General features: G+C 43.8%; 1 protein-coding gene across 1 annotated transcript; it reads left to right on the top strand.

The window, feature by feature from the left end:
* The first annotated feature begins 4,301 nt into the window (after positions 1 to 4,301).
* chrna4b (cholinergic receptor, nicotinic, alpha 4b) lies at positions 4,302 to 16,668 on the top strand. The gene is given in 6 exon segments (XM_035739675.1): positions 4,302 to 4,320; positions 4,323 to 4,447; positions 9,885 to 9,929; positions 10,258 to 10,367; positions 11,760 to 13,266; positions 15,945 to 16,668. Coding segments are annotated over 6 exon segments (1,932 nt in total). The 3' UTR covers positions 16,071 to 16,668.
* Positions 16,669 to 17,554: the final 886 nt, after the last annotated feature.

The raw sequence follows: 17,554 nt of genomic DNA, 5'->3' as shown, positions 1-17,554 counted from the left end.
AGCTCTCCAGAAGGAGTTAATGATGGGAATGAGCTCTCCAGAAGGAGTTAATGATGGGAATGAGCTCTCCAGAAGGAGTTAATGATGGGAATGAGCTCTCCAGAAATAGTTAATGATGGGAATGAGCTCTCCAGAAGGAGTTAATGATGGGAATGAGCTCTCCAGAAGGAGTTAATGATGGGAATGAGCTTTCCAGAAGGAGTTAATGATGGGAATGAGCTCTCCAGAAGGAGTTAATGATGGGAATGAGCTCTCCAGACGTAATTAATGATGGGAATGAGCTCTCCAGAAGTAGTTAATGATGGGAATGAGCTCTCCAGAAGGAGTTAATGATGGGAATGAGCTCTCCAGAAGTAGTTAATGATGGGAATGAGCTTTCCAGAAGGAGTTAATGATGAGAATGAGCTCTCCAGAAGGAGTTAATGGGAATGAGCTCTCCAGCAGTAGTTAATGATGGCAATGAGCTCTCCAGAAGGAGTTAATGATGGGAATGAGCTCTCCAGAAGGAGTTAATGATGAGAATGAGCTCTCCAGAAGGAGTTAATGGGAATGAGCTCTCCAGAAGGAGTTAATGATGGCAATAAGCTCTCCAGAAGGAGTTAATGATGGGAATGAGCTCTCCAGAAGGAGTTAATGATGGGAATGAGCTCTCCAGAAGGAGTTAATGATGGGAATGAGCTCTCCAGAAGGAGTTAATGATGGGAATGAGCTCTCCAGAAGGGGTTAATGATGGGAATGAGCTCTCCAGAAGGAGTTAATGATGGGAATGAGCTCTCCAATAGGACTTAATGATGAGAATGAGCTCTCCAGAATGAGTTAATGATGGGAATGAGCTCTCCAGAAGGAGTTAATGATGGGAATGAGCTCTCCAGAAGGGGTTAATGTTGGGAATGAGCTCTCCAGAAGGAGTTAATGATGTGAATGAGCTCTCCAGAAGGAGTTAATGATGGGAATGAGCTCTCCAGAAGGGGTTAATGTTGGGAATGAGCTCTCCAGAAGGAGTTAATGATGTGAATGAGCTCTCCAGAAGTAGTTAATGATGGGAATGAGCTCTCCAGAAGGAGTTAATGATGGGAATGAGCTCTCCAGAAGGACTTAAAGATGGGAATGAGCTATCCAGAAGGAGATAATGATGGGAATGAGCTCTCCAGGACTTAATGATGGGAATGAGCTCTCCAGAAGTAATTAATGATGGCAATGAGCTCTCCAGTAGTTAATGATGGGAATGAGCTCTACAGAAGGAGTTAATGATGGGAATGAGCTCTCCAGAAGGAGTTAATGATGGGAATGAGCTCTCCAGAAGGAGTTAATGATGGGAATGAGCTCTCCAGAAGGAGTTAATGATGGGAATGAGCTCTCCAGAAGTAGTTAATGATGGGAATGAGCTCTCCAGAAGGAGTTAATGATGGGAATGAGCTCTCCAGAAGGAGTTAATGATGGGAATAAGCTTTCCAGAAGGAGTTAATGATGGGAATGAGCTCTCCAGAAGGAGTTAATGATGGGAATGAGCTCTCCAGAAGGAGTTAATTATGGGAATGAGCTCTCCAGAAGTAGTTAATGATGGGAATGAGCTTTCCAGAAGGAGTTAATGATGAGAATGAGCTCTCCAGAAGGAGTTAATGGGAATGAGCTCTCCAGAAGGAGTTAATTATGGGAATGAGCTTTCCAGAAGGAGTTAATGATGGGAATGAGCTCTCCAGAAGGACTTAATGATGGGAATGAGCTCTCCAGAAGTAATTAATGATGGCAATGAGCTCTCCAGTAGTTAATGATGGGAATGAGCTCTCCAGAAGGAGTTAATGATGGGAATGAGCTCTCCAGAAGGAGTTAATGATGGGAATGAGCTCTCCAGAAGGAGTTAATGATGGGAATGAGCTCTCCAGAAGTAGTTAATGATGGGAATGAGCTCTCCAGAAGGAGTTAATGATGGGAATGAGCTCTCCAGAAGGAGTTAATGATGGGAATGAGCTTTCCAGAAGGAGTTAATGATGGGAATGAGCTCTCCAGAAGGAGTTAATGATGGGAATGAGCTCTCCAGACGTAATTAATGATGGGAATGAGCTCTCCAGAAGTAGTTTATGATGGGAATGAGCTCTCCAGAAGGAGTTAATGATGGGAATGAGCTCTCCAGAAGTAGTTAATGATGGGAATGAGCTTTCCAGAAGGAGTTAATGATGAGAATGAGCTCTCCAGAAGGAGTTAATGGGAATGAGCTCTCCAGAAGTAGTTAATGATGGCAATGAGCTCTCCAGAAGGAGTTAATGATGGGAATGAGCTCTCCAGAAGGAGTTAATGATGGGAATGAGCTCTCCAGAAGGAGTTAATGATGAGAATGAGCTCTCCAGAAGGAGTTAATGGGAATGAGCTCTCCAGAAGGAGTTAATGATGGCAATAAGCTCTCCAGAAGGAGTTAATGATGGGAATGAGCTCTCCAGAAGGAGTTAATGATGGGAATGAGCTCTCCAGAAGGAGTTAATGATGGGAATGAGCTCTCCAGAAGGAGTTAATGATGGGAATGAGCTCTCCAGAAGGGGTTAATGATGGGAATGAGCTCTCCAGAAGGAGTTAATGATGGGAATGAGCTCTCCAGAAGGACTTAATGATGAGAATGAGCTCTCCAGAATGAGTTAATGATGGGAATGAGCTCTCCAGAAGGAGTTAATGATGGGAATGAGCTCTCCAGAAGGGGTTAATGTTGGGAATGAGCTCTCCAGAAGGAGTTAATGATGTGAATGAGCTCTCCAGAAGGAGTTAATGATGGGAATGAGCTCTCCAGAAGGGGTTAATGTTGGGAATGAGCTCTCCAGAAGGAGTTAATGATGTGAATGAGCTCTCCAGAAGTAGTTAATGATGGGAATGAGCTCTCCAGAAGGAGTTAATGATGGGAATGAGCTCTCAGAAGGACTTAAAGATGGGAATGAGCTATCCAGAAGGAGTTAATGATGGGAATGAGCTCTCCAGGACTTAATGATGGGAATGAGCTCTCCAGAAGTAATTAATGATGGCAATGAGCTCTCCAGTAGTTAATGATGGGAATGAGCTCTACAGAAGGAGTTAATGATGGGAATGAGCTCTCCAGAAGGAGTTAATGATGGGAATGAGCTCTCCAGAAGGAGTTAATGATGGGAATGAGCTCTCCAGAAGGAGTTAATGATGGGAATGAGCTCTCCAGAAGTAGTTAATGATGGGAATGAGCTCTCCAGAAGGAGTTAATGATGGGAATGAGCTCTCCAGAAGGAGTTAATGATGGGAATAAGCTTTCCAGAAGGAGTTAATGATGGGAATGAGCTCTCCAGAAGGAGTTAATGATGGGAATGAGCTCTCCAGAAGGAGTTAATGATGGGAATGAGCTCTCCAGAAGGAGTTAATGATGAGAATGAGCTCTCCAGAAGGAGTTAATGGGAATGAGCTCTCCAGAAGTAGTTAATGATGGCAATGAGCTCTCCAGAAGGAGTTAATGATGGGAATGAGCTCTCCAGAAGGAGTTAATGATGGGAATGAGCTCTCCAGAAGGAGTTAATGACTGGAATGAGCTCTCCAGAAGGGGTTAATGATGGGAATGAGCTCTCCAGAAGGAGTTAATGATGGGAATGAGCTCTCCAGAATGAGTTAATGATGGGAATGAGCTCTCCAGAAGGAGTTAATGTTGGGAATGAGCTCTCCAGAAGGAGTTAATGATGTGAATGAGCTCTCCAGAAGTAGTTAATGATGGGAATGAGCTCTCCAGAAGGAGTTAATGATGGGAATGAGCTCTCCAGAAGGACTTAAAGATGGGAATGAGCTATCCAGAAGGAGTTAATGATGGGAATGAGCTCTCCAGAAGTAGTTAATGGTGGGAATGAGCTCTACAGAAGGAGTTAATGATGTTAATGTCAAATCAAAGTAGCAGAATAGTTGGTAGGTACTAGCCAAACATCAGGAGTGAGATACTAGACAATTGTTGTCTGACTTGTATGAAAAGACCACGATTTACTACCTGATTGCACATGGGTATTCATTACATAATATTAATACCCTGAAACAAAAAATACCAATAGAAAAGTGACGATGGTAGGTTATTGAGTTAATGATAAATGAATATCACAGAGGGTATTTCACAGAGGTTCAGCCTAAACATTCACTTGTCCACTGTATGTAGCCCAAGTAAGCAGTGGCCTAAGATCTATTTTCAAACACTTTCATTTGATACTGTACCAAAATGCAGTAGCTTGTTGTTCTCCGAAGCTGTGTGTGGAACTGGACACCCTGACGATTGTCTTTCTTCCTCCCCCCAGTGTGTCCTCTTGGTGGACCCCGGGTCCATGCTTTCCGTGCTGCCCATGCCGCTGAGGAGAGGCTTCTCAAGAACCTGTTTGCCCGCTACAACAAACTGTCCCGGCCTGTGGCCAACACCTCCGATGTGGTGCTGGTCCACTTTGGCCTCTCCATCGCCCAGCTCATCGACGTGGTTAGCAAACTCAAACAACTCCTTCAGTTATTCACATAATTTTGTTGTAATTGACAGATGCACTGGGGTGAAATCTTTAACTTAAACTTCAGTCAAATTTCCACATGTCAAAAGGAAACTAGTGATTTAGGTAGAAGTTAGGATTCACTGAGTTTGGCCACACTGTAGTGCAATATACTTTTTTCAAACATGACTTGATCTGTTTTTAGTCTTATTGATAGGCTGAAACACGGTTGAAGACAGGTTGTGTCTCAGGGGCAAGACCTATGCCAGGACCCTTCCCCCCCCAAGAAACTATGAGAAAGTTATTGACTCGAGAGACTGTAATAAACCTATACAGCGAGTTGGATTTTAAAAGGCAAATACAATCATTGGTCTTCACAGCCTTTAACTCATTAATTAAAAGCTTTAGATTAAACTTGTGTACCATGTTTCCTAGGGGGACGGTCCTCACAATGTTGACACACAATTAAAAGGCTTACTCTCTACACTTGCCTGCTTTGCTGCCTCTAAAAGAGTCATTTCTGGCTAGAATAACCGGCCAAAGATTACCCAAGGGCGTCCTCATAGTCCTGTCTCAGACCTCTCAGGCAGCAGGGTGGTATATGGGGACAGTGAATTGGGGAAAAAGAAACCTGTGAGAAGAAGTGACAGCTCAGCTCTGTGTGTGGCACTTGTGAGCAGAGAACACAGGCAGATTTTTTTTCTCCAAAAGGCATGTTACATGGTGTTGTATTCACACATTTGTCTAATGTTTATTTTGTAACTTAGTCATGAAGCATATGGCTTTCTTGGGACAAATAGGACATAGGCGTTTAGGGACCAAAAAGCTGCTCATTAGAAATTCAACAAGCACTTGTGGGTAGCATATTGTTTGGGTTTTCAAAATGCTTTACAGGACTGTATTATCATACATTATTCACCACTATGCATACTTTAACCCAAATGTTCATCTTGGAACATCTTGATAAGAATTTTGAAAGGAGGGAAAGGGGATACCTTGTCAGTTGCACAAATGAATGCATTCAACCGAAATGTGTCTTCCGCATTTAAAGGTTCAATATGCAGAAACCGCTCCACCATTTCCTGGTTGCAAAAATTCTAATAGTTTGCCTAATTTCAGTTTATCATTGTACCATCTAAACTGCTGTGAAGTATCTTTTCAATACCCACAATATTGTGTTTTCAGCTCATTTAAAGGCGATGTACAAAAACCTAAAGTAAAAGACGCAAAAGTTAAACTTAAGAACGGCAAGAATTGAAATAGCGCACATAGAACTGATCTACCGCTTCTTAGACTTGCTTTTAATAAAAATAACAGATCTATAATGCAGATTTCAATATGAATTTGGTCGGGACGCCCACTAAATTACATATTGCAGTTTTAACACAAAGAGAGGTGCAGGGGCTGCCTTAATCAAGGTCCATATCATTGACTCCCAGGGAGCAGTTGTTGTGGGGACTAACTGCCTTGCTCAAGGCAGAACAGCAGATTTGTCCAACTTTTGGTTTACTGTCCCAACGCTCTAACCGTTAGGCTACCTCCCACACCAAAGTTTACATTAGTAGGTCATTTGAGGCAAAGCAGCGCAATCTCCATGAATATTTGTGTGACATTATGTGTCTATAGAAAAAAATGATGTAGATATATACAGTGGGGAGAACAAGTATTTGATACACTGCCGATTTTGCAGGTTTTTCTACTTACAAAGCATGTAGAGGTCTGTAATTTTCATCATAGGTACACTTCAACTGTGAGAGACGGAATCTAAAACAAAAATCCAGAAAATCACATTGTATAATTTCTAAGTAATTCATTTGCATTTTATTGCATGACATAAGTATTTGATACATCAGAAAAGCAGAACTTAATATTTGGTACAGAGACCTTTGTTTGCAATTACAGAGATCATACATTTCCTGTAGTTCTTGACCAGGTTTGCACACACTGCAGCAGGGATTATTATTATTATTTTTTATTTTTTAATATATATTTTTTATTTGACCCCTTTTTTCGTAGTATCCAATTGTTTTAGTAGTTACTATATTGTCTCATCGCTACAACTCCTGTAAGGGCTCGGGAGAGATGAAGGTTGAAAGTCATGCGTCCTCCGATACACAACCCAACCAAGCCGCACTGCTTCTTAACACAGCGCGCATCCAACCCGGAAGCCAGCCGCACCAATGTGTCGGAGGAAACACTGTGCACCTGGCAACCTTGGTTAGTGTGCACTGTGCCAGGCCCGCCACAGGAGTCGCTGGTGCGCGATGAGACGAGGACATCCCTACCGGCCAAACCCTCCCTAACCCGGACGACGCTGGGCCAATTGTGCGTCGCCCCACGGACCTCACGGTCGCGGCCGGTTACGACAGAGCCTGGGCGCGAACCCAGAGTCTCTGGTGGCACAGCTGGCACTGCAGTACAGCGCCCTTAACCACTGTGCCAGCAGGGATTTTGGCCCACTCCTCCATACAGACCTTCTCCAGATCCTTCAGGTTTTGGGGCTGTCGCTGGGCAATACGGAATTTCAGCTCCCTCCAAAGATTTTCTTTTGGGTTCAGGTCTGGAGACTGGCTAGGCCACTCCAGGACCTTGAGATGCTTCTTGCGGAGCCACTCCTTAGTTGCCTTGGCTGTGTGTTTCGTGTCATTGTCATGCTGGAAGACCCAGCCACAACCCATTTTCAATGCTCTTACTGAGGAAAGGAGGTTGTTGGCCAAGATCTCGCGATACATGGCCCCATCCATCCTCCCCTCAATACGGTGCAGTCGTCCTGTCCCCTTTGCAGAAAAGCATCCCCAAAGAATGATGTTTCCACCTCCATGCTTCACGGTTGGGATGGTGTTCTTGGGCTTGTACTCATCCTTCTTCTTCCTCCAAACACGGCGAGTGGAGTTTAGACCAAAAAGCTCTATTTTTGTCTCATCAGACCACATGACCTCCCATTCCTCCTCTGGATCATCCAGATGGTCATTGGCAAACTTTAGACGGGCCTGGACATGTGCTGGCTTGAGCAGGGGGACCTTGCATGCGCTGCAGGATTTTAATCCATGACGGCGTAGTGTGTTACTAATGGTTTTCTTTAAGACTGTGGTCCCAGCTCTCTTCAGGTCATTGACCAGGTCCTGCCGTGTAGTTTTGGGCTGATCCTTCACGTTCCTCATGATCATTGATGCCCCACGAGGTGAGATCTTGCATGGAGCCCCAGACTGAGGGTGATTGTCCGTCATCTTGAACTTCTTCCATTTTCTAATAATTGCGCCAACAGTTGTTGCCTTCTCACCAAGCTGCTTGCCTATTGTCCTATAGCCCATCCCAGCCTTGTGCAGGTCTACAATTTTATCCCTGATGTTCTTACACAGCTCTCTGACCTTGGCCATTTAAGAGGTTGGAGTTTGTTTGATTGAGTGTGTGGACAGGTGTCTTTTATACAGGTAACGAGTTCAAACAGGTGCAGTTAATACAGGTAATGAGTGGAGAACTGGAGGACTTCTTAAAGAAAAACTAACAGGTCTGTGAGAGCCGTAATTCTTATTGGTTGGTAGGTGATCAAATACTTATGTCATGCAATAAAATGCTAATTAATTACTTAAAAATCATACAATGTGATTTTCTGGATTTTTGTTTTAGATTCCGTCTCTCACAGTTGAAGTGTACCTATGATCAAAAATTACAGACCTCTACATGCTTTGTAAGTAGGAAAACCTGCTAAATCGGCAGTGTATCAAATACTTGTTCTCCCCACTGTATATATATATACACACAGTGCCTTGGTAAAGTATTCAGACCTCTTGACTTTTTCCACATTTTGTGACGTTAGACTTATTCTAAAATTGATTAAATCGTTTTTTCCCCCTCATCAATGTACACACAATACCCCTAATATGACAAAGCAACAACAGGTTTAGACATTTATGTCAATTTATTTATTTTTTTTAATTAAAAATATCACATTTCCGTAAGTATTCAGACCTTTTACTCAGTACTTTCTTGAAGCACCTTTGGCAGCGATTACAGTATTGAGTCTTGGGTATTACAATTACAGACTCAAGTCTTCATAGGTATGACGCTACAAGCTTGGCACACCTGTATTTGGGGAGTTTCTCCCATTCTTCTCTACAGTTCCTCTCAAGCTCTGTCAGGTTGGATGGGGAGCATTGCTGCACAGCTATTTTCAAGCCTCTGCAGAGATGTTTGATCGGGTTCATGTCAGGGCTCTGGCTGGGCCACTCAAGGACATTCAGAGACTTGTCCTCGAAGACACTCCTGCTTTGTCTTGGCTGTGTGCTTAGGGTCGTTGTCCTGTTGGAAGGTGAACGTTCCACCCAGTCTGAGGTCCTGATCGCTCTGGAGCAGAGTTTCATCAAGGATCTCTCTGTACTGTGCTCTGTTCATCTTTGCCTCGATTCTGACTAATCCTTACTGCTGAAAAACATCCTCACACATGATGCTGCCACCACCATGCTTCACCGTAGGGATGGCGCCAGGTTTCCTCCAGACGTGCCGCTTGGCATTCAGGCCATGGAGTTCAATCTTGATTTCATCACACCAAAGAATCTTGTTTCTCATGGTCTGAGAGACTTTAGGTGCCTTTTGGCAAACTGCAAGCGGGCTGTTATGTGTCTTTTACTGAGGAGTGGCTTCTGTTTGGCCACTCCACCATAAAGGCCTGATTGGTGGAGTGCTGCAGAGAGAGTTGTCCTTCTGGAAGGTTCTCCCATCTCCACAGAGGAACTCTAGAGCTCTGTCAGTGTTATCATAGGGTTTTTGGTCACCTCCCTGACCAAGGCCCTTCTCCCCCGATTGCTCAGTTTGGCTGGGCAGCCAGCTCTTGGAAGAGTCTTGGTGGTTCCAAACTTCTTCCATTTAAGAATGATGGAGGCCACTGTGTTCTTGGGGACCTTTAATGCTGCAGAAGTTTTTTGGTGCCCTTCCCCAGATCTGTGCCTCGACACAATCCTGTCTTGGAGCTCTACGCACAATTCCTTCATGGCTTGATTTTTGCTCTGACATGCACTGTCGACTGTGGGGCCTTATATAGACAGGTGTGTGCCTTTCCAAATCATGTCCAATCAATACAATTGTATCACAGGTGGACTCCAATCAAGTTGTAGAAACATCTCAAGGATGATCAATGGAAAAAGAATGCACCTGAGCTCAATTTAGAGTCTAATAGCAAAGTCTGATTAATAATGTAAATGGGAATTTTAGTTTGAATGAATGTGCAACATTTCTAAAAACCTGTTTATGCTTTGTCATTATGGGGGTATTGTGTGTAGATTGCTGAGGATTTATTTTTTACTTAATCCATTTTAGAATAAGGCTGTAGTGTAACAAAAGTCAAGGGGTCTGAATACCTTCCAAAGGCACAGTATATATATATATTTATTTTTTACGGTACACCCTTCAACGCCATCCTTTTTTTTGTGCAAACAGGATGAGAAGAACCAGATGATGACGACCAACGTCTGGGTGAAACAAGTACGTTCGAATCAAATGCAGAGCTCCATTTTACATGAACTGGACCACAGAATTCAATAGAACACAAATAGAATAGAATAGAATTGATCTCTATGAACTATAATTAAAAAATAATTATAATTAGGTGGGTGCTTATCTAAGTGTGTATTATATATATATGCATGTGTGAAATGAAAATGTATTTTTTACATATCCCAACACACCCTCGGAGAGTGCGGTCACGGCAAGAGCAATTGGCATAATAGTATTGCACATTTACCTTTGACATATATTATTTGTAATGTAACGTGCCTGCATGAATAGAACATTTCATCTTCATTCCCCGCAGGAGTGGAATGATTATAAACTCCGCTGGAACCCAGAGGAGTACGAGAATGTCACCTCCATCCGCATCCCGTCGGAAATCATCTGGAGGCCTGATATTGTGCTTTATAACAAGTAAAGTACTTGTTTTTAGGCAATCCTTCACTTCAAACAAGTTGCCTAAGGTGTACCGAAACTAACAGTGTAATAGTTTGACAGCTGGACAACAAGTCCTTATGAAAGACTTCAATATTGACTGATGCATATTCCGATTTTCGACTCGGAATACCAATTCTCCTTTTTTGCTTAGTCTGTCCCTCAGTTCCACTCTGGGGAATCCCCATTGGGACCTGCATGAGTCAGCTTCCCCATCTCAAGGGTCATTCCAATAGTGAACATATGGGGGGGATTTAGTAGTTGTGCCCTCAGCCCCTCGCTTTTGCCCCCTCAAGTGTTCTCCAGAGTAGACTGATCATTAACGTTTGTCACCGTTATGGAGTGGAACCGAATGCGTGGACTGAACGAAAAAGGAAAACCAGAACCGGCTTATGTATATTGTCTTATATAGACCACTGTGTTGATGAGTAACGATTGCGGTTGGGGAAATCCCTTCACAACAAATGGTATGAGTTTAAGAACAGCTGGAAGCATTTAAGCATCGAGCAAAATCTTTCGTCCTTTGTCATTACTTAATTTGGCTAAAATAGATCCGAGAGAAGTCAGTCAAAATGGGCCTGGTCATAAACAAAACGTATTTGATGTATTAAATTGCACAATGCAATACACTAGGAGGGGAATAGGGGACAAAATGTGATTGGATGTGCTTTGGGAGGTCAAAGACAACATGTATCCCTTTGACGGGTACCCACTGGTGGACACATTTTACATCCTGTAAGAGGACAGTAAGCTGATAAGGATAGCTAGATTGGATTTCTAACCTGCAGCTGGGTTTTCATAACTGGGCTGGTGGCTCGGTAAACCATACAGACATTTGTGAATGATTGGATATCACAAAGAAACTTCATCACCTTTCGCAGTTCATTGCATCCAGACTTTTAGTTTTGTGAAATCAACAAATGAACATGTGTGGTCTAATGTGAAAATAGTCCAAGCAAACATGGAAGCATGAGTTCAAAGCTCAGTCAATTATTAGTAGTACACAAATTACATTTACTGTTGGCAGCAGGCAGGCAAAATGCATTGGGGAATTTTGCAAACTCAGTACATGAGTACATGCATTTTGTAGTTAAATGGCAGTTGTTGCTCAAAAATTGTGTTTGTTGGTGCGTTCCTTATTGTACCTGAACATGCAGTCAGTGATAATATGTTATATTGTGTAAAATTGTTCATGAATAACGCTGGGGTTTTGATCTGTTAAATTCTTCACAAATGCTTAGTGTTAATATAAGTCTGGAAACCAATGCTGACTTAAGAAATCCTTAAAGTAACTGCCATGTTTCCAATGATGATATTGCATGAATAACACATTCAAGGGGTTGCTACTTCTCTAATGTATTTCCTCTGTAGTGCTGATGGTGACTTCGCGGTGACCCACCTGACCAAGGCCCACCTGTTCTATGACGGACGCATCAAGTGGATGCCGCCGGCCATCTACAAGTCCTCCTGCAGCATTGACGTCACCTTCTTCCCCTTCGACCAGCAGAACTGCAAGATGAAGTTTGGCTCGTGGACTTACGACCGTGCCAAGATCGACTTGATCAGCATAGCCAGTGATGTGGACCAGATGGACTACTGGGAGAGCGGCGAGTGGGTGATCATCAACGCCGTAGGCAAGTACAACACCAAGAAGTACGAGTGCTGCACCGAGATCTACCCCGACATCACCTACTACTTCATCATCCGCAGGCTGCCGCTCTTCTACACCATCAACCTGATTATACCATGTCTGTTGATCTCCTGTCTGACTGTCTTGGTCTTCTATCTGCCCTCCCAGTGTGGCGAGAAGATCACCCTGTGTATCTCTGTGTTGCTGTCTCTCACCGTCTTCCTCTTGCTCATTACCGAGATCATCCCGTCCACCTCGCTGGTCATCCCGCTCATCGGCGAGTACCTCCTCTTCACAATGATCTTTGTCACCCTATCTATCATCATCACCGTCTTTGTGCTCAACGTCCACCACCGCTCGCCGCGTACCCACGGCATGCCGCACTGGGTGCGCCGGGTCTTCCTGGACCTGGTGCCTCGTGTGCTTTTCATGAAGCGGCCACCGGCCACCGCCAAGCAGAACTGCCGGAAGCTGATTGAGATGATGCACCGGACCAGCTCCTCGACAGCAGCCAGTCAGTCGCAGTCTTTCTGGGCCGGGGTGGAAACGGGGCTAGGACAGCTTGGACAGCTGGGACACACAATGCCTGCCACCCCCTCTGACAGCTCCAACATCCTGGCCCTTTCCCCTTCACCATCTCCCTCTCCTACCCAGGGCCTGCCCTTGGAGGAGCACCCCATCAAGGCCCCCCAGCTCTTCTGCCGCTCCCCCTCCAGCCAGTACTCCATCCTCCTTGAGGAGCCTGGCAAGCTCGGGAACACCGCCTCCCCTTTGTCCTGCTCAACCCACTCCTCCACTCCATGCTCTTCCCCCCCGTCTCTGCCGCTGGGTCCGCTGGGTCCCCTGGGTCCAGTCCACTCTCTTCCCCGGGACGAGCCACAAATACTCTCCCCCAACGGGCAGAGCCACAGTGTAGAGCACGTGTTTGACCACCAGAGGGAGTCTAACTGGGAGCCCCCCCAAAGGGTCGGGCACCGCTGCCGCTCCCACAGCTTCCAGTACTGCTGCCTGCACGAGGAAGGGGGTGGGGTTGCTGGTGGTGGCAAGGGCCGAGAGGCTGTAGGTGAAGGAAGGCTAAAGAGAAAGGTCCTACTAGACCAACTAGCTAGAGCCTCCTCCACAGAGCCCACTGTTGACCTAGTGATCCGGGAAACCATGGTCCACAAAATATCCCCGTCGATGAGAAGGGCCATAGAGAGTGTGCAGTACATCGCTGACCACCTCAGGGCAGAGGACGCCGACTTCTCAGTGAGTTTGTTGACATTACCTTTTCTGTCAGAGGTCCTTAATTTCCTTATGAACCATAAATGTTTTTTATAACATTCTCTCAATGTTGAAAGTAGCATTGTCTTCTACGAAGATCTTGTTGCAAGGTAGCCCTATGACTTGATATACTGCAGGGGTCTCCAACAGGTCAATCGCAAGCCACTCGTACTGTACCTTGCAGCCCACATATGAGTAGCTCGCCAAACAATTCTGAAAATACATGCAATTGTCACGCTTTCCATTACAAACTGTCATAAACAAATCTCACAAGTATCAGACACCGCAAGCTCCCAGCTACTATCAAATCAACAAAACATTGACATTCTCCCACCCCTGGTTTGCCACTATTGGCTTAAAAAGCCAAACCTAAACACAATATCAGCCAATACATTTTTAGCAATATTGTGGTGCGTGCATTTGTCTATCACTACGTGTGTAGTTGATTTGATAACTGCCTTGTGGGTTGACAGGCATACTTTCCACAAAACCGTCTCAATTAAATGTTAACTCCAAAGTACACTTGCCTGCAGAAGTATTTCATGAGTAAGTACGTCATTTGTATCTATTATTTGTTATTTGCTAACTTTGCCATGAAATGAGCAGCAGCAGTACAGAACCATTGCTAGACCGGCACATTCCTCACACGCTTGATCAATCAATCAAATGTATTTATGAAGCCCTTCTTACATCAGCTGATATCACAAAATGCTGTACAGAAACCCAGCCTAAAACCAGCAGCGTCAAATAATAATAATCACAGTGGTTGTCGAGGGTGCAACAGGTCAGCACCTCAGGAGTAAATGTCAGTTGGCTTTTCATAGCCAATCATTCAGAGTATCTCTACTGCTCCTGCTGTCTCTAGAGAGGTGAAAACAGCAGGTCTGGGACAGGTAGCACGTCCGGTGTACAGGTCAGGGTTCCATAGCCACAGGCAGAACAGTTGAATCTGGAGCAGCAGCATGACCAGGTGGACTGGGGACAGCAAGTAGTCATCAGGCCAGGTAGTCCTGAGGCATGGTCCTAGGGCTCAGGTCCTCAGAGAGAGAGAAAAGAAAGAAAGAAAGAAAGAAAGAAAGAAAGAAAGAAAGAAAGAAAGAAAGAAAGATAAATAGAAGAGAGAGAATTAGAGGGAGCATACTTAAATTCACACGACACCGGATAAGACAGGAGAAATACTCGAGATATAACAGACTGACCCTAGCCCCCCGACACAAACTACTGCAGCGTAAATACTAGAGGCTGAGACAGGATGGGTCGGGAGACACTGTGGCCCCGTCCGACAATACCCCCGGGACAGGGCCAAACAGGCAGGATATAAACCCACCCACTTTGCCAAAGCACAGCCCCCACACCACTAGAGGGATATCTTCAACCACTAACTTACCATCCTGAGACAAGGCAGAGTATAGCCCACGAAGATCTCCTCCACGGCACAACCCAAGGCGTGCGCCAATCCAGACAGTAATATCACGTCAGTGACTCAACCCACCCCTTGGGACGGCATGGAAGAGCCCAAGTAAGCCAGTGACTCAGCCCCTGTAATAGGGTTAGATGCACAATTTAAGGGAAATTACACCTAAAAATCTATTTGTTCGTTTTCAAAAGAAATTGTCTTATGTGATTTAAGCATTGACAAGGACTCAGAACATCCAATTTTGTTGTTTCTCTAGGAACAATTGTAATTTTGAGAGTAAAAATAACAATAATTCAATCAAGGGCAGAAATTTGGGAAAATATAAAACAGATTTTATGGGGCCCCCCTTAAGAGTTGTTTATTAACCATTATTCTACAATGTATAGAAAACACAGTGCACTACTTTAGCTTGTACACTATAGACCCGGGGAAGAGTTGCAGGGGAGAGGAGAAGAATGTACCTATTTGAAAACTAGCAAAAAACAAGTCGCTCGCAACACGTTTAATTTTTTTAAAGTAATGCTAGAAAAGGTTGGAGACCCCTGATATACTGTATATTGTAGTCATGATCCACATGAAAAGGCTTTCGGTAAAAGTAAGGTTTAGCTCTGGGGTATTCAGAAAAGCATTACATTTGAGACTTTTCTCACTACCTTGCCAAATCCATTCCTTCATATTTAATGGATGGCCGCTCCCCTAAATTTGACAATACAAGTCTTTCCAGGTGTCCTTGAGATAAAGTTCCTGTGTTTTCTTTTGAAGGGTTGTGGTATTGCAAGCAGAAAACCAATAGGCAGCAAACCACTTTGAAGTCCTTGGTAAAGATATATCGATAGATGAGAGTCATAGGCAAACAGGTGTGACACAGACAAGCTTTGATTAGCAATTGAGGATTGTTTCTACTGTGAAGAGAAGCTGCTGAATAAACAGGCCAGGTCAATTCCCAGGTAAAGATTGGTGGTCTCTGCAAAAGATAGTAGCACAATGTAGCTAAAGTATATGGCCAGGAGCTCTAGCCAGTGTATACTTCGCTTTGAAACAAATAAGGCTTTACAATGTTGTCCTGAATATTTCATAAGCAAGCTGGGAATGACTGACATTGAAGGGATAGCTTCCACTTGTACTGAACAAAAAATCATCCATTCACCAGAAATCAATCAAGGGCAGAAATTGACAGCCTGTAAAATGTATGTGTGGTGTGGATATTCGAAATGACCGTCTCATCTCTTTTCTTCTTCTCCGTCAGGTAAAGGAGGACTGGAAGTATGTGGCCATGGTCATTGACAGGATATTTCTGTGGATGTTTGTACTAGTGTGTATACTGGGAACACTGGGACTATTCCTTCCTCCTTGGCTGGCTGGAATGATCTAGAAACCTAGATTCCAGACACAGTGAAACCGTGTGGAAGTCCGATTCCGAGAGAGATTAAAGACAAGCGACAGAGTTACAATGCAAAGTTACCTATGAGTCTCTCTAGGCCAATATATTTTTAGGTTTTCTAATAGTGGTTGATTTATGGTATTTTATGCATTTTTTGTTGATTTTTAGATTTAACGTGTAGACCACTGTCTTTATTTGTGGTTGCCATTGGGCACAGGTTATCATGAGGTTATTCACTAAGACATGGAGGGGGTGTGTCTTTCATTGATTCCACAGAGCATATGAATTCTTTATGAGGCCAAAAGGCTGACAGTGAAAACATCCTTCAAAATTCCATTTTGACATTGAGCTGCGTAGCCCAAGTCCTCACCAATGTATTACGAATTACTGCACGCGCGCACGCACGCACACACGCACACCTACCTACCTCAGTGTCAGAGGTGACATGGAAGGTTTCTGATTCATTAGCTTGAAATTCTGAGACTTAAATTGATCTGTTTCAATTAAATGGAGGGTAATGTAAAAAGAAAACAGGAATTTCTGGTTCATCAGGGAAAATCACACCCTATCACAGTTTGTTTATCTGATATTTAATTTTGCCTGATGACATAAATTATATATATGTGGACACCCTTTCAAATTAGTCGATTCAGCTACTCCAGTTGCTGACAGGTGTATATAATTGAGCACACAGCCATGCAATCTCCATTGACAAACACTGGCAGTAGAATGGCCTTACTGAAGAGCTCAGTGACTTTCAACGTGGCATCATCATAGGATGCCACCTTTCCAACAAGTCAGTTCGGCAAGTTTCTGCCCTGCTAGAGCTGCCTCGCTCAACTGTAAGTGCTGTTATTATGAAGTGGAAACTGCTGAAGCACATAAATATCATCTGTCCTCGGTTGCAACACTCACTACCGAGTTCCAAACTGCCTCTGGAAGCAATGGGATCTTCATGAAATGGGTTTCCATGGCCGAGCAGCCTCACTCAACCTAAGATCACCATGCACAATGCCAAGCTTTGGCTGGAGTGGTGTGTCGTGATTTTACTCTCATTAATCTGATGACTGTTATTTATCTAATCAACTAACTATGTTTAATTGTTAGCCTATTAAATGAATCATGTAACAAATTACTTATTAGGAATTTGGGGCACCACGAGAGCAGTTGTTGAAAGAGTTACCATCTCCAAATTGAAACTTTTCCTATCACATCCATAAAACAGTCAACGTATTAATCATAACCTTGTATCATATCATCATTCTGAACAGTCGTAACCTCCTGCATCTGCAAAAAACCCAGCCTTACTTATGATTCAGTACTGCACAAATTGGTTTAATTATGTATTTACTAGCTAACTAAATGATAACACAGGATAAACATACACACTTAATACATTAGGAAAAGGTCCCTAGCAGACTGACACAACATATGGCTGCTTCTTACACAACAACATGGAGAAGAAGAGAAAGAGA

The sequence above is a fragment of the Oncorhynchus keta genome, chromosome 28 (assembly GCF_023373465.1).
Source record: "Oncorhynchus keta strain PuntledgeMale-10-30-2019 chromosome 28, Oket_V2, whole genome shotgun sequence".
Lineage (NCBI taxonomy): Eukaryota > Metazoa > Chordata > Actinopteri > Salmoniformes > Salmonidae > Oncorhynchus > Oncorhynchus keta.
This window is presented reverse-complemented; position numbering and strand designations above follow the sequence as displayed.